General features: G+C 42.3%; 1 protein-coding gene across 1 annotated transcript in view; it reads right to left on the bottom strand.

Moving 5' to 3' along the window:
- The window catches only part of CIT (citron rho-interacting serine/threonine kinase), a 162,176-nt gene that overhangs the window by 66,273 nt on the left and 81,655 nt on the right, over positions 1 to 14,248 (bottom strand). Inside the window, 6 exon segments of the mRNA XM_032876169.1 lie at positions 1,283 to 1,378; positions 4,765 to 4,890; positions 6,681 to 6,821; positions 9,642 to 9,695; positions 10,436 to 10,486; positions 10,724 to 10,894. Of these exon segments, the coding sequence (XP_032732060.1) occupies positions 1,283 to 1,378; positions 4,765 to 4,890; positions 6,681 to 6,821; positions 9,642 to 9,695; positions 10,436 to 10,486; positions 10,724 to 10,894 (639 nt within the window).

Genomic DNA, 14,248 nt, shown 5'->3' with positions numbered 1-14,248 from the left:
CCACCCTCAAAGGGGACACACATTTCCATTCAAAGCCTCAAAGAAGTCCCAACAATAATTTTCTAAGGAAAATGAGCAACTGATCAAGCACACAAGAAGACTGGCACCATGAAAAACAAGAAAGAGAAACAACAGAGCAGAATCAGACCTTCAGATACATCAGATACTGGAATTATCAAATAAAGAACATAAAACAACCATGCTGACGTGTTTAAAGAAGTAAGAAAAGCTTAAAAATGAATGCAGGGAATAGAAAATTATTGTCTTAAATAATCTAGTAAACTTGGGAAGGAGCCAAATAAAATGTCTAGAAACCAAAAATACAGTAGCTGAAATTTAAAACTCAGTGGATGAGTTTAATAGCAGATTTGACAGGTAAGATTTAGTAAAGTAGAAAATTATCCAGATCTTACCCCCAATGTGCATCGAGAGATAAAGAAATGGAAACTATGAAAAAAAAAAAAAAATCATATGTGATGCCCAAACTCTCAAAAAGGAAGAAGGAAGGAGAAGGGGCAATATTTGAGATACAGTGACCAATAATTATCCAGAACTGATAAAAGATACTAATATATTTTAAAGTCCTATATATCTCAAGCAAGATAAATAATCAATCTGCATTTAGATATATCACAGTAAAATTTTGGAAAATTAAAGACTGGGCAAAATTTTAAAAGCAGCCAAACAAAAAAAGAGCAATGACTGTCAAAGAAAGAAATGGTTCGAATGACAGCTAACTTCTCATTAGAAATAATAAGTCAAAAGACAATGGAGTGACACCTTCAAAGGGTGTCCTAAAAAATAAGTGCCAACCCAGAATTTTATCCCCAAGCAGAACATCTTTCAAGAATGAGTGTGAAATAAATACACTTTTAGACCCACAGAACCAGGACCCTGTCACCAGCGGGTCTTCACTAAAGAAAGTCCTCAGGGATGTACTTTAAACCAAAGGAAAAGGTTCAGGTCTGAGATTCAGAAAGGAAATTAAAGCAAAGAATGGTGAGCCTGTGGCTAACTCGAAATTATCATGGACTGAATGACAGTGGGGTGAAAAACACATTAAAAATAGAACAGAGATTAATAAGTAAAATATATATGTATGTCTTTTTGAACATCCCCCACATGGGTTAATACCTCAACACCTCCCACCATGGCCTGAGGACAGCATTTACCCCAAACAGGCCTTGGGTCTAGCAAGAAGGAGCCCAAAGTGTCCCGGAAGAGAGAGAAGCTAGGTCATGCCAGAGGGAGAATGTCAGGGAAAATCAGAAAGTGTGTTTACTTTAATTTTTTCCTCGTAGTGCTGTTCTTTCTGTTTCAGGTGCACCTCTAGGTGCTGGGCGGAGACCTGGGCCTCGCGGTGCTTCTCCTCCAGCTCCTGGACACAAAGGAACAGACGGTCAGGTGTGCAGAGGGAAAGACATAGTTCAAGTGTGTTCGACATTCACGGGAAACATGACTTTGGCACTGGCACCACAAGCAACAGGCACATGTTCCTTCATGACTAGCCCTAAGGCTCTTAGGAAGGAAACCACCACCGATCCTTGGCCCTGGGGTTTCCGGGTCCAAGTATTCAAACACATACACACACAGCTGGGGGGCTGGGATCAGAATGCTGTCAGTGTGACAGGTCAAACAAAGGCAGATCTTCATCTGTGCACAGAGAATGGACAGTCACAAGGCAACATTTGAAAGTTTAGTGCAGCACAAAGCCCCTATCCACTGCCTTGAGCCTCAGGCCATTTTCACTGTCATAACAGCCTTAAATGAAAATAAGTAATTTTAATTTCTTTTAAATTGCAAGTTATTTTATTATGATAAAAAAAATTTGTATTTTCCTGATTAGCAACATGATTGCTCACCCTAGCTATGGAAAGAAAAGAAATGTTACAATTCAAACACTTTGAGGGTTGAATGATTTTTGTTTTAACTGACTGGTATGTGGAGAAAGTGAGTATCTGGAGATGCTCCTATGGTATCATGTTTATAGGCTACAGGGCTAATGGGAGCAAAGTAGAACATAAAATACACTGATAATAACGACCTAAATATGTATGCATATATATTAAAGATGGGAAGAGAATTTGGAGTGATATAAATAGTTCAGATTTAATATTCCCTTCGTTCTAAGATTTCTGCTTTTAAACAAAATCGTTATTCATTTGAAAATTATACCAATTCATTTGCCGATGTATTATAAACTGATCTCATAAAAGGCAGCATTTAATCTACTGAAACATTCTCTAAATGCAGATCTCTGCATCCACATTAATTCTTATGAATCTGGACCCATTAGTTAATTACTAATATCAAAAGTCGTTATCCCAAGTTTTCATCTCTTCACAGTTATGAAATTTTTTCTTGAAGTGGAAGTAATTATGAAAATTTTGAAGAATGAGGAAATTATACAGGATATGTCAGTAAAACGGGGGGAAAAAATAGTTTCAGATTCACATGCACATAAAATGTTACTGATTAAGCTTTTGAAATTCTAAAGCCTACAAGCATTGACTTTGCTTCAGGGGCCAGTAAAGTGTTCAATTTTAAGACCAGGTGCACAAGATCTATTGCAGTCTAACAGATGTGATCTTGAAACGTTGAATGTAAACAGGATTTTAATTAATAAAAACATACTTTAAGGGCTTTATGTGCACTAAAGGATCTCCTGCAATGACTTCTTTCATTAAAGCAAAAGACTTTGCCATAATGAGAATGCCAATTACCTGTTTTGAAAAGGTCTTATCAGAATAGCAAATATTTTAAAGCAAATGACATTTTGGGATCTGTTTCCAAGCACCATCATCATATGGTAGTAGTAAGGACCCCCTTCTGCCCACGTCCTGGGTACTTCACAGTCTAAGCACAGGTTTCTTGAGCAAAACACACTTTCCGATAAAAAAAAAAAAAGGTAGTCAGGCAGGTGGCAAGATACCCTTCAAACAAAGAAATCTGTTTACTTTTTCTTTAGGTTAGAAATCGCTTGATAATCATCTTGTCTGAGTTTTGGTCCTCCTAAGAGAGCACAGGAATGGAAAGCAGAGTCTAAAAACAGGTAAAAAAAAAACAAAAAAAAAACAAAAAAAAACCCTCAGATCCCTGGACCTGATGACTTGAAGGCCCATTTTCTGGTCTATATGTGAATGGAAGTTAACAACACAGAATCCAAGAAGGGAGATTGCTCTACTCCTACATTTTAATTGCAAGCGAATCTTTGGAAAAGCAGATATTCTAAATCTGACTTCTTGGTGGTTTGGCATTTTTTGTTGTTGTTGTCATTTTTGTAAAACATTATCTTTTCTCTATGTATCGGATCAAACTCTTCAGTCCAGTTATGCAAACATGGTTCTTTACTACTACATTTCCAGCTCCTAGAACAGTGCTTGGCACATAGTAGAAGCTCATTAAATATTTGTTGAATGAATGAATGAACACATCACCATTAAACAGAGAAACACTTTGCAACCACAAGAGACTTAACCACTTCGTTTGCACCAAGCAAGGGACAGCGGTGGTGGGATCTCAGTAGGATCTAATTTTACTCACGGTAAAATTCACACACTTGACAGTCGCCAAGAGAAACTTTGATGATGGAACAAGAGAACAGAAAGGGTAGACTAACAGTCACATTTGCCTTTGTGTGCAGACGTATATACAAAGACTGTGTTAAAGCAAAACAATTCAACCAATTTCTCTTTCACCTGTTTACTCAAGAGCATCCGTATCTTCGTGAATATATGCAAACACAGGTAAAGTTTTGAAGGGTTTGGGTTTTTTTGCGGGTTTTTTTTTTTTTTTTTGGTTTTTTGGTATTAAGGATAGGTCTATAAGTTGGCCATTCTTGAGTTCATATAGTCGCAGGTGACCCACTTCCCAGAAGTGATAGAGAGAGACACAGAGAGAGATGCACCAGCCCGCGCACCACCTTGCCTCCTTATGGTGGAAAGGAACAATCGACCACTCCAGGGTCTCTCCTAGGGGCAGGGAGAAGGGGGCTATGAAAAGATTCCTTGTCATCGCTAAGACTCCCACACGTGGCACACATTCCTGGCTTTGGGACTAAGATCCAAGGACAGTCCTTTGAAAGTTCACCTGCCTAGGACAAAAACCTCACCACATCCGCAAGTAGCACCCAAGTCGTGCTTCCTTGATGAAGTTAATTTGGTCACCAGAGCCGAAAACAGAATCATGAGGCTTTACAAACCTAAAAAAAGACTTGCTACATCTAAGGAAATTAAGGGGGGAAAATAATACTAATAACCAACTGTAAGCAGAGAGAGTGAGTGGGTGAACGCAGATCTATGACAAATACTACTCTGAGAAAAACAGCCCTGCATGGCTAATTTCTGTCTTCTCCAAAAGCAAAAATCTGGGTTTGGGTTTTAAAGGTCTAAAGCCCCACCGTTTTGCAAATTGCCATCGCAAAGTTAACAGCCATACAAAACTCTGCCAATAGAAGTACATCAATGCTCCTGTAAACATGTATTGGAAATGACAGAGGATGCACGTTCATGTTTTAAAATGTCAGGCGGTAGCAAACAGAGCGGAAAAGTAATATTTTACAGATCTGTTACCGGTGCCGAGACGTCCAACATTTGGTTACTCGTGCTATCCTAGCATGGGGCCGACAATGAAGCCGCTTTTCTCCATTCACCTACTTGGTGATACCTCCCCTGGGTGGCGGCGTTCCGTTCCTCTTTTCACCCCCTTCCCTCTGTGACCTCTAACCTGTTTTCTTTTAACTTTTCAGCTTTTGTTCCTGCTCACCAGAATTTTATCAGCCATCTGCTGGATCTGTTGGGATTTTGTCTGGATGTCATCCTTCAGTCTGTTTTCTCTACGCTCCATGGTCTCTAGCCTCTTTACCTTGTTCTCCAGAGAATGGCGGCGTTCCTGTAGATCATGAATCAATCAGAGAGTTTTAATGGAGTAACCGCTATGGGCACAGCGCCTGCACCGAGGGAGAGCGCCCTCGAGAAGCATACGCGCAAGGCAGGAAGAGAAGTCTTGGGCGCCTGAAGCAATGGTGAGGAAAAGAAGATTCTAGAATCCAAGTACTTGGTTGTGTTGGGTTACAAGAGTGCATTCATTCATTCAAATATTTACCAAGCACCTACTATCTGCAAAGTATCACACTAGGCATCACGGAAAATACGGAGAGGGAGCCGACAGAATTCCTGCCCTTGGGAAAGATAAGACAAACACAAAGAAACATAATAGAGGTTAAGATGGGGAAGGGCCATACAGAAAATCGGGTTCAGAGGGCAGTGGGAGGTTGCAGGCGGGAGAAAGGCCTTTTCGCCGAACGAGCCAAAGGGAGAAGTCACAGAGATGTGAGCTTTGCAGGGTGCTGGGATACCCAGGCTGGACTGGGGAGGACGGGAGGGGAGGCCCTTCAGACAAAGCCAGATGCATTAGCACAAATATGGAGGAGGTAGGGAGCTGGTGAGGCCGCAGGAGAACCCTCCAGCAGCTAGAGCATAAGATGAGTTAGGGGACAGAGGAGAGAAGGTAAAAGGGAGCACTAGTGGGTCGAATGGCGCCAAGTTTCACGTACCAAGTTCAGGGGTGCACACAGGACACAGGGAAGCTCTGAAAGCTCTGGGATGGGGCAGGGGGGGCTGATGAGTCTCCGGTTAAGGCCAGTGAGTCTTATGTCAAATGAGCCAGCGGGGAGGAAGGGAGGATGGAAAGTAGAGGGCCCCCAAATGACTAAGTGTGCTCAGCTAAGGGAAGGAAGGCCTGGACTGTGAGGAAGCCCACAGAAATGGCAAGCAGGGGTGAATGGGGGAGAGAGTGTGGCTGGATTTATAGGACCGAATGGCAGGGAGCAAGGAGGAAAAGACGATGTCAAGGTTTCAAGCCTGGGGTGACCAGATGAGTGACAGTGGTCCTGACTGGCATGAGGAGATTAAGAAGGGAGCCCCACTCATGGGGGAAGATACTGAGTTCACTCTAGATTTGATGCACCCGCCAGCACCAGGGCAGGGGAAGGCAGAGGGCCCGGCAATGTTCGGGGGGCAGGGGGAGGGTTAAATCAACTACGATCTGTTCTCTGTGACAATCACCAAAGTGGTGAGGGAGGTGGAGGGGAGTTGGGGAGAAGTGTTACTTTTTATTCTCTGTTCTTCAGTACTGTTCAAGTTTTCTACAACAAGAAGACACTCATGTGTTTCCTGTATAATTATATCAAATATTTCAGCAACAACAACAACAACAACAAAGAATTGGAGGGAGAGAAGAGGCCCAAAACATGGGCCCTGGGGGGGCCATCGCCACACAGGTAACATCTGAAGCCTTGAAAGGTAACGTTATTAAATCTGTGGGGAAGAGGCAAGGAAAAACAGGGGTGCGGAGGGAAGAGAAAGAGAAACTGAGGGAGAGTGTTACAGTTCACAGACTGAAACGTGAATCCGCCCCGGGTTGGTGAGGCCAGAGGAAAAGGAACAGAAAGGCAGTGTTCTTATCAGGACATCTTTCTACTTGAAGCTTCTGTGACCAGTCTTTTCTTCCCCTTTGGGGAAAAACGCTGCCAAGCCTCTCGGGTTCCAAAGGGATTGGCAGAAGGGAAAGCGGTTCCGCAGTGTCTTCTTCTCGGCATGGCCCAAAGCTGGTCGGCGGCTCACGGGCGGCCACGCCGGGACCCAGACTCAGTCCAGCGCGGGCTGAGGACCCCTGCTCACCTCGGCCTCCACCAGCTTCTTTTTTATGCCTTCGGAGGAGTCCTCCCGGTTCTGCAGCTTCTCCAGCTCCCGCTCGGCCCGCTCCTTGGCCTGGCGGATATTCTGCAGTAGCTCGGTGGCCTCTGTGCTGGCTTTCACAGCCTACCCGGGGCGAAGGAACAGGAGAAAGACGGCCAAAGTCATTCACGTAAGAAGAGGCTGGCGATCTCCTCAATGGGAAAAGTCAGGCAATACTGAGTGTATACGTACCGGGTCGATTTTCAAAACCCATTCCCATTCACTTTATTCTGCATTTTCTCTCCACTAAAGTGCATATATATATGCATATATGTATATATATACACACACACATATACTATATATTATAATATGTATATTATATATAATGCATTCTAAATTCAGTGATGTTTATATATATATGTATATGTTATATATAATGCATTCTAAATTCAGTGATGTTTATATATATAAAATTTATATATATATTCTAATTCAGTGATGTTTATATATATTATATTTAGAATTTAGAATGCATTATATATAATACATATTGTAATAATATAATAAATATTATATATATATATAAACATCACTGAATTTGGAATGCATCGTACAGTTAAAATGGACAGCAATTTTTCCTTCTTGGGGTGTGCAGATAGAGTGTGGCTGATAATCATTAGTATCTTCGATTCAATGCAACGTAGTAAATGCAAACAGAAAGGCCTAGCAGGACTTTTCTACCCAGGTGTGAATGTATTGACCCTCAGAGCATTAAGTTTCTCCTTATTTAGGGGCGCCTGGGTGGCTCAGTGGGTTAAAGCCTCTGCCTTTGGCTCCAGTCATGATCCCAGGGTCCTGGGATCGAGCCCCGCATTGGGCTCTTGGCTCAGCAGGGAACCTGCTTCCCCCTCTCTCTCTGCCTGCCTCTCTGCCTACTTGTGATCTCTGTCTGTCAAATAAATAAATAAAATTTTTTAAAAAAAGTTTCTCCTTATTTAATTATCTCATTTGCTTACTTTCCTACGGGGACTCTGTACTAATTTTATTAAAAAACAGGATAAAAACTGTAAGCTTTCCTTCAACCTATCAAAGTCTATAACAACCATAGAGTTCACTGGTAATCACAAATCTCTGCTTAAAAAGAAAACAAAAAAAAAGCTACACCTTTTGAAGTTAATTTTCGTTTGGATCCTAATGACACTGTAGCTCTTACAGCATCATAGCAAAGATCTGAGAGTAAGAAACCAACAGTCTCACACTTACTGGCTTTGAATTATAATTTTAAAAAGTCAAACTTCAAGAAAACTTCATCTTTGAGACTAGCACTGTCCAACACGGGAGCCACGGGCCCCGGGAGCACATGCAATGTGACTGGAAAATTCATCTTTAATGTAACTTATGTTTGATTCCTTTAAAAACTGAAACAGTATAAATGTTTTCATATCGGATACATGCTGCAATGGTATTTTGGCTCTATCGGATTAAATAAACTGTATTATTCAAATAAATTCACCTGTTTCTTTCTGCCTGTTTAAGGTGGCTACTAGAAGATTTAAAATTACACCAGTAGCGGACACTCGTGGCTTGCATCATACTTCTGATGGAGAACACGGTTCTAGATAGAAACGGGAATCCCCATACAAACATCTAGCTGAAAGAGGGCCATGAAGGCTTTCATCGGCCATCTCCAGGACAGGTGAGAAGGAGGCGGATGAATGGATGACAATCAAAATGTGGTCTCTCCACACAATGGAATATCACACAGTCTCTAAAGACAAGGAAACCCTGCCCCATGGTACAATGTGGAGGAACCTCTAGGACATGATGCGAAATGAAATGAGCCAGTCACGGAAGACCTAATGCTCTATGACGCTACTCCTCAGAAGGCTCTAGAGCTGCCCAAATCACAGAAAGAGAACGCAGAACGGTGGTTGACCAAGGGCTAGGGGGAGGGAGGAAGGAGAATCAGCAGGTCAAGGGTTTCAGCTTTGCCAGATGAAAAGGTTCTAAAGATCCACTGCGCAGCAACGTGAATACACTTAACACGACCAAACTCTATACTTAAAATGGTTAAAATGGCCAGGGTGCCTTGGTGGCTCAGTTGGTTAAGCATCCGACTCTTGGTTTCAGCTCAGATCATAACCTCATGGGTCGTGAGATCGAGCCCCGAGTCAGGATCCATGCTCAGCAGGAGTCTGCTTAAAGATTCTCTTGCTCTGCCCCTCCCCCAGCTTGCACGCACAGCACAGATGCACACGCTCTTTCTCAAATAAATAGATAAATCTTTTTTTAAAAAAATGGTTAGGATAGTAAATTTAATGTTGTGTGTTTTTCACAACTTTAAAACAACAACAACAACATAGAGTAAGTAAGAAGAGGCTCTATTAAACCAGGCTAGGAAACACAGGGCCATCTTTGCTGGGACAGGCATATCTCAGAACCACATCCATTCTGGGCCATGCATTAGCATTTCCAGTGTTCAGGCAACGGGAGGGTCATTAGCCCCAACTATACAGGATGCCTTAAAACAAACCCACCCCCTCCCCCACCTGGAGATGACTCCCCGGCTCCCCCAGTCTTCAGGTGGGCAGTTTCTCACTGAAAGCCGTCTGGGCCATGAACAACACCTGCTTCTCTTACAAATGTGCAAAACAGGGAGCCTGGCCCCCTGAAGGGAGAGAAGCTGGCCTCTTGGCCTCATGGGTTCTGTCATAGTATAATTAGAACTATTACTTGAGAGTCTCACGCAGCTTAGGTTTTTAAAAATAAACACAGCTGACATGTGTCAAAAGGAAAAACTATATTCAGAACTCTGATATTTTCAGGTAATAGCTCACTCCCCCTTCATTTTCCTCGGTGCTGGCTGACTAATTCTTTTTCATCTTTTGGGCTCCAGGACAAGGCAAAGAAAAGTATTTGGAAATGAGGGGTAAGTTCCCAAAAAAATCACCTCAGGCTTACCTTTTCCAGCTTCTCTTGGAGCTCCTGAATTTTGAGCTGTTGCTCAGCATTGATCTATAATTAAAATTCCGGGAAATAAAGCAAAAGGTAAGGTGGCATGAATGGCTGGCTACATTTAGTGCAGTGCTATTGTCTGAGGGTTTCTGTGGGGTCTTTCTGTTCTGTTTTCCAGCCCCCACTAATGGAGAGAAAGAATCAAGACCTATCAGAGAAGTCTTTGAATGTCCCCATGAAAACCTCCATGCTACTCTACTAGAACCAACAATACACAAATGGCAAGAGAATCAAAGTTGCCCAGTGCCTTAAGATTACAGAAATTTTCATCTATGTTTTATTAGGTGTCTCGGTTTGTATGTTACTGTGATCAGTAAATGATAAAAAATGAGGTATCTTTCATCCCTTTTATAACAACAGTTAAAGCTAAACGTGGTTGCCCAGAGATCGACAGTCAAAATAAACCTGCTAGAGAGTTCTCTATCCATTGCAAGAGTATTGTTAACCAATGTCTGGCAGTAAAGAGTAACATTTAAAAGATTATCAGGCCTCTGCGTGGCTCAGTAAGTTGAGAGTCCTACTCTTGATTTCAGCTCGTGATTGGTTCTGAGATGGAGCCCTGCGTTGGTCTCCACACTCAGCCCGAGTCTGCCTGTCCCTCTCCCTCTGCTCCTCTGCCCCATCCCACCCCCATTCCCACATGTGTGAGCTCTCTCTCTCAAATAAATAAATAAAATCTTTAAAAAAAAAAAGTTTACAGATTGTCTACCAAATATAACAGGATCAGTAATGGAAAATACCTTCTCCAGTTTGGAATAATCCCCCACTTCAGGCTTCCCTTGATCCTTAGCCTGTAATTTAAGAGATAAAACATATTTTCTTGATCTCTACGGCCAAATGATGATGATGATGATGATGATGATAACTATGTTATCTTCTATAAAAAAAAAAAAAAAGACCAGGAACTTTGCAGAGTACTCCCTTATTCCCCAAACATACACTCATTAAGCTAGTATTCCCTTGATTCTTACTATGATCAGCCGGGAGTTCTACCCCAAAAACAGCCTTCTGAGAGGCGGCTTGGCTACCTTCATTAGTTTATGCTGACATTCTGTCGCTTTCCGCTTGAACTCCTCAGCAGCGAGCCGAGACTCTCTCAACTCCGATTCATAGAGATCACTCCGTCTCCTTGCCGAAACAAGGTCCTCTTCCAACTGATTCATCATCAACCTCATTTCTTCCACTTGAGCCTGGTACTCCTAAAGAGCAGGCAAGGGAAGAAAGGCAAACTTTAGAACTCCTAAAAAAAAAAGGCAAGCAGTGAAGACAGAAGACAATGGACCATGGGAAGGAAGATGCACATTGAAGACAGATTGGCAGGGCGTGGTCCTAAAGAAGAGATGGATCAAAATGGGCAAAGGGAGAGGTGTAGGGAGGGCGAGGAGGGAGATAAGTATATTAAGTCTTTAAAGTAACTTAATGTAGGTAGGGGCACCTGGTTGGTTTAGTCGGTTGAGTGTCCGACTCTTGGTTTCAGCTCAGGTTATCTCAGGGTCGTGAGATCGAGTCCTATGTCGGGCTCCACACTCAGCATGGAGTCTGCTTGGGATTCTCTCTCTTTCTCTCCCTCACCCTCTACCCCTCCCCTCACCTGCTCTCCCACTCTCTCAAATAAATCAATAAAAATCTTTAAACTGTTTTAATGTAGATTATGTATCATTAGTGACACCATTTGGAACATGTGTACCTGTATCTAATAAAAGCCTTTGAGCAAATAATACCACACAAGCAGCACAGAACCTGAAGGCGTTTGTAACCCAGGAGAGCTTGAAAGGGATGTTCTTTAAACAACCAGGATAAACTGCTTACATGTAGCTTTCTTCCAAGGGTAATCATTTATATAGATTTGTCCTTTAGAAGTCATGTGCTCCTAACACAATTAGACATGGTACTAGTTTTAAAATTAACCTTTCAGATGGCGCAAGGGGGTAATTGGAAATCTCGGTGGAAAGAATCTTGGAAGGTGAAACTCATCATGTCGGTTTCTGACCATTAACTTCTCTGGGACCAAAACTGAATGATGGACTTAACAATGCTCTTGAATGCAAGTCACCCTGAAATTTGGAAGAGTCAGAAATGCTGGCTCTGGTCAAAATAACTTGTGAGCAAAACTCCAGAGAAAGAATTATCTTGTTCCTTCGAGCAAACCTTTAAAGTGATCCAAACAGCCTGACCTTTTCCAAAATGAATTTCTAAAATCAAAACAGAACATTTGAATCGGTTTTTCAAAATTGGATTTACCAAGAGAAATGATTCTGAAAACTTTGGGGCAAAGTATAAAAATATTCTGTTAGCAAAATCAAAAGCATATGCATATGGGGATTCTGAATGAACATGTATCCAATCCAAGGTGACTCAGGGTGGGGGGAAGGACTTAAAATGAAAAGAATAAAGAATTGAGTCAAGATCATCTTTGATATTCACAATATACAGTGAAAATCTCTAAGATCTGTTCTCCCAGGAAATCATTGAAGAGGTATCAATTAAGCAAGGACATGTTTTTAACCGGTAAACATAATAATAGATTTTTTAAATAATAGGATCTAAAGCAAACCTTTCATCCAACTGTAGCAGGCAATCCCCTCAGGAGCACACTAAAGCGGAGGTAATGTTCTTAAAGAAAACTGGATAGTTTTCATGCAAGCACACCTCTCTGTGTAATTGGGAGATGAAAATAATGAGCCCTGAGTACAGCACGGTCTCATTTCGCTGTGCCCACCCATAAGCATACTATTATTGAAGGTCAGTCCCAGAAGTTGTGGGGCACCAGGCAGTCGTGGAGTGCACAAAGTGGCTGATGCTGGGTTCCAGAACCAAAGGTCTTCACAACCTGCTTACAGTTATCTGAACTGAGAGAGTGGAACATGAGCTGGGTTATGTGAAATGACGCATCCTTTACTTGAATCCTTTACTTTCTGGCCCTTTTGGCCAGGGTTAGATTATGACTTTTGTGGCTCTTGGCACTGTGCCTCCCTGGATCCCCTCCTCCATTAAAAAAAAAAAAAAAAAAAGCATTAAAAATCATATTTTATGGGGCGCCTGGGTGGCTCAGTCCATTAAGCATCTGAGTTCGGCTCAGGTCATGATCCCAGGGTCCTGGGATCGTGCCCTACATCAGGCTCCCTGCTCAGTGGGGAGCCTGCTGCTCCCTCTGCCCCACCCCCTACTCATGCTCATGCTCTCTCAAATAAACAAAATCTTTTTTAAAAAATTATATTTTACAATGGCATTCATAAAAACATGGCATTCACAAAATGGCATTCACAAAAACATGAGTATTATCTGCGAAAACAGTTTCTTTGACCTAAAAGCTCACTGTTTTTCTTCTCACTAAAAACAAGAACAAAAAACGTGTAAGCCTTTTATGGGTGCCTTAAAGTACTGCTGGCTTGCTCACAGGAACAAACCCTAAGCTCTAGAGGAAGCAAAGAGCTGAGAGAAAATCTTGGGCATCTTTTACCCTCAAGCTCCTTTTTCTGTCTGGAATTTCTGTCGGCAAGAGGGGTAAGTGATTTTTGTGTTTTGTCAAGAGCAAGAACAGAGTGTTGTTCTTTCCCCTCAACGTCTCTCTTTCCTGAGCTGTCGGCGCCCACGGGGAGGAAGGCCAGAATCCGACAACATCTCTATCAGCCATCTGAGCTCTTGGGGTGCCCAGCTTGCTACAAGCAGCAAAAGGAATTCTACCTCATCTGTTGAGTCACTGTTATAATGCTGCCTCCTTCACGGAAATCCTCTAAATCCAACAGCTGACCAAATCCCTGCTTCAGGAAGAGTCTGAGAGAAAATAACTGCGTCTGTTTCCAAGGAGAGCTGAGAGACAGCGGTCGCGTCTTGGCATGGGATGGACTGTCAGTCAGTGCTGAGTGGGATCAAGATGGGGAACCGTGGACAACTTTCGAGGTCTGCCCTAAAGTATATCTTCTGAATGGAGCCTCAGAGTTTTGTGGGAAGAAAGACATACTCTTACTCCATCAGAAATCCCAAAATGCTAACACCTTCTACGTTACTCAAACTCCATTTTCCTTCCTGAAGAAGGGTCAAGGTTCATCAGCAACCCTAGTAATAGTACATGAATTGAGCAATCGCCTGAGACTCTTAGGTGTTTTTATCATGAACCAAATGCAAACACCCTATAGGGGGTGGCTAAGCAGAAGCACAATGTTCAGAAAATTAAAAAATGAATAGCTGTGCAGAAGTTAGCTTTGGAGAGAAAACGTGGGGGTAATAAATGCCAACTCTGGGAGGAATCGACAAATCACAAACCAAACCCTAGGATTCTGCTGAGAAGCAGGAAATGCTTTTTCCTGGACTGCAGACATTCTGGTCTCCCAAAACTCACCAAAAGCCAATTTAATAAATCCATCTTCCGATGAGAAAGAAAATCAGAAGCGGAGAAGTTTTCTGCCCCGCCCTCCACCCTGGTGGAACTTTCAGCAGTCATTAAATCTAAAACTCCACATGTATACCAACTGTGGTATGAATCCTCAAAGACATCTCTTTGAACTCAACCACCAGCATGTACCTTTTCAAAATGTCCTGAAAATTCAGTTTCT

Source organism: Lontra canadensis, unplaced genomic scaffold (genome assembly GCF_010015895.1).
Source record: "Lontra canadensis isolate GAN:19392208 unplaced genomic scaffold, GSC_riverotter_1.0 scaffold58, whole genome shotgun sequence".
Lineage (NCBI taxonomy): Eukaryota > Metazoa > Chordata > Mammalia > Carnivora > Mustelidae > Lontra > Lontra canadensis.
Note: the sequence above shows the minus strand (reverse complement) of the source record. Positions and strands in the feature narration are given on the sequence as shown.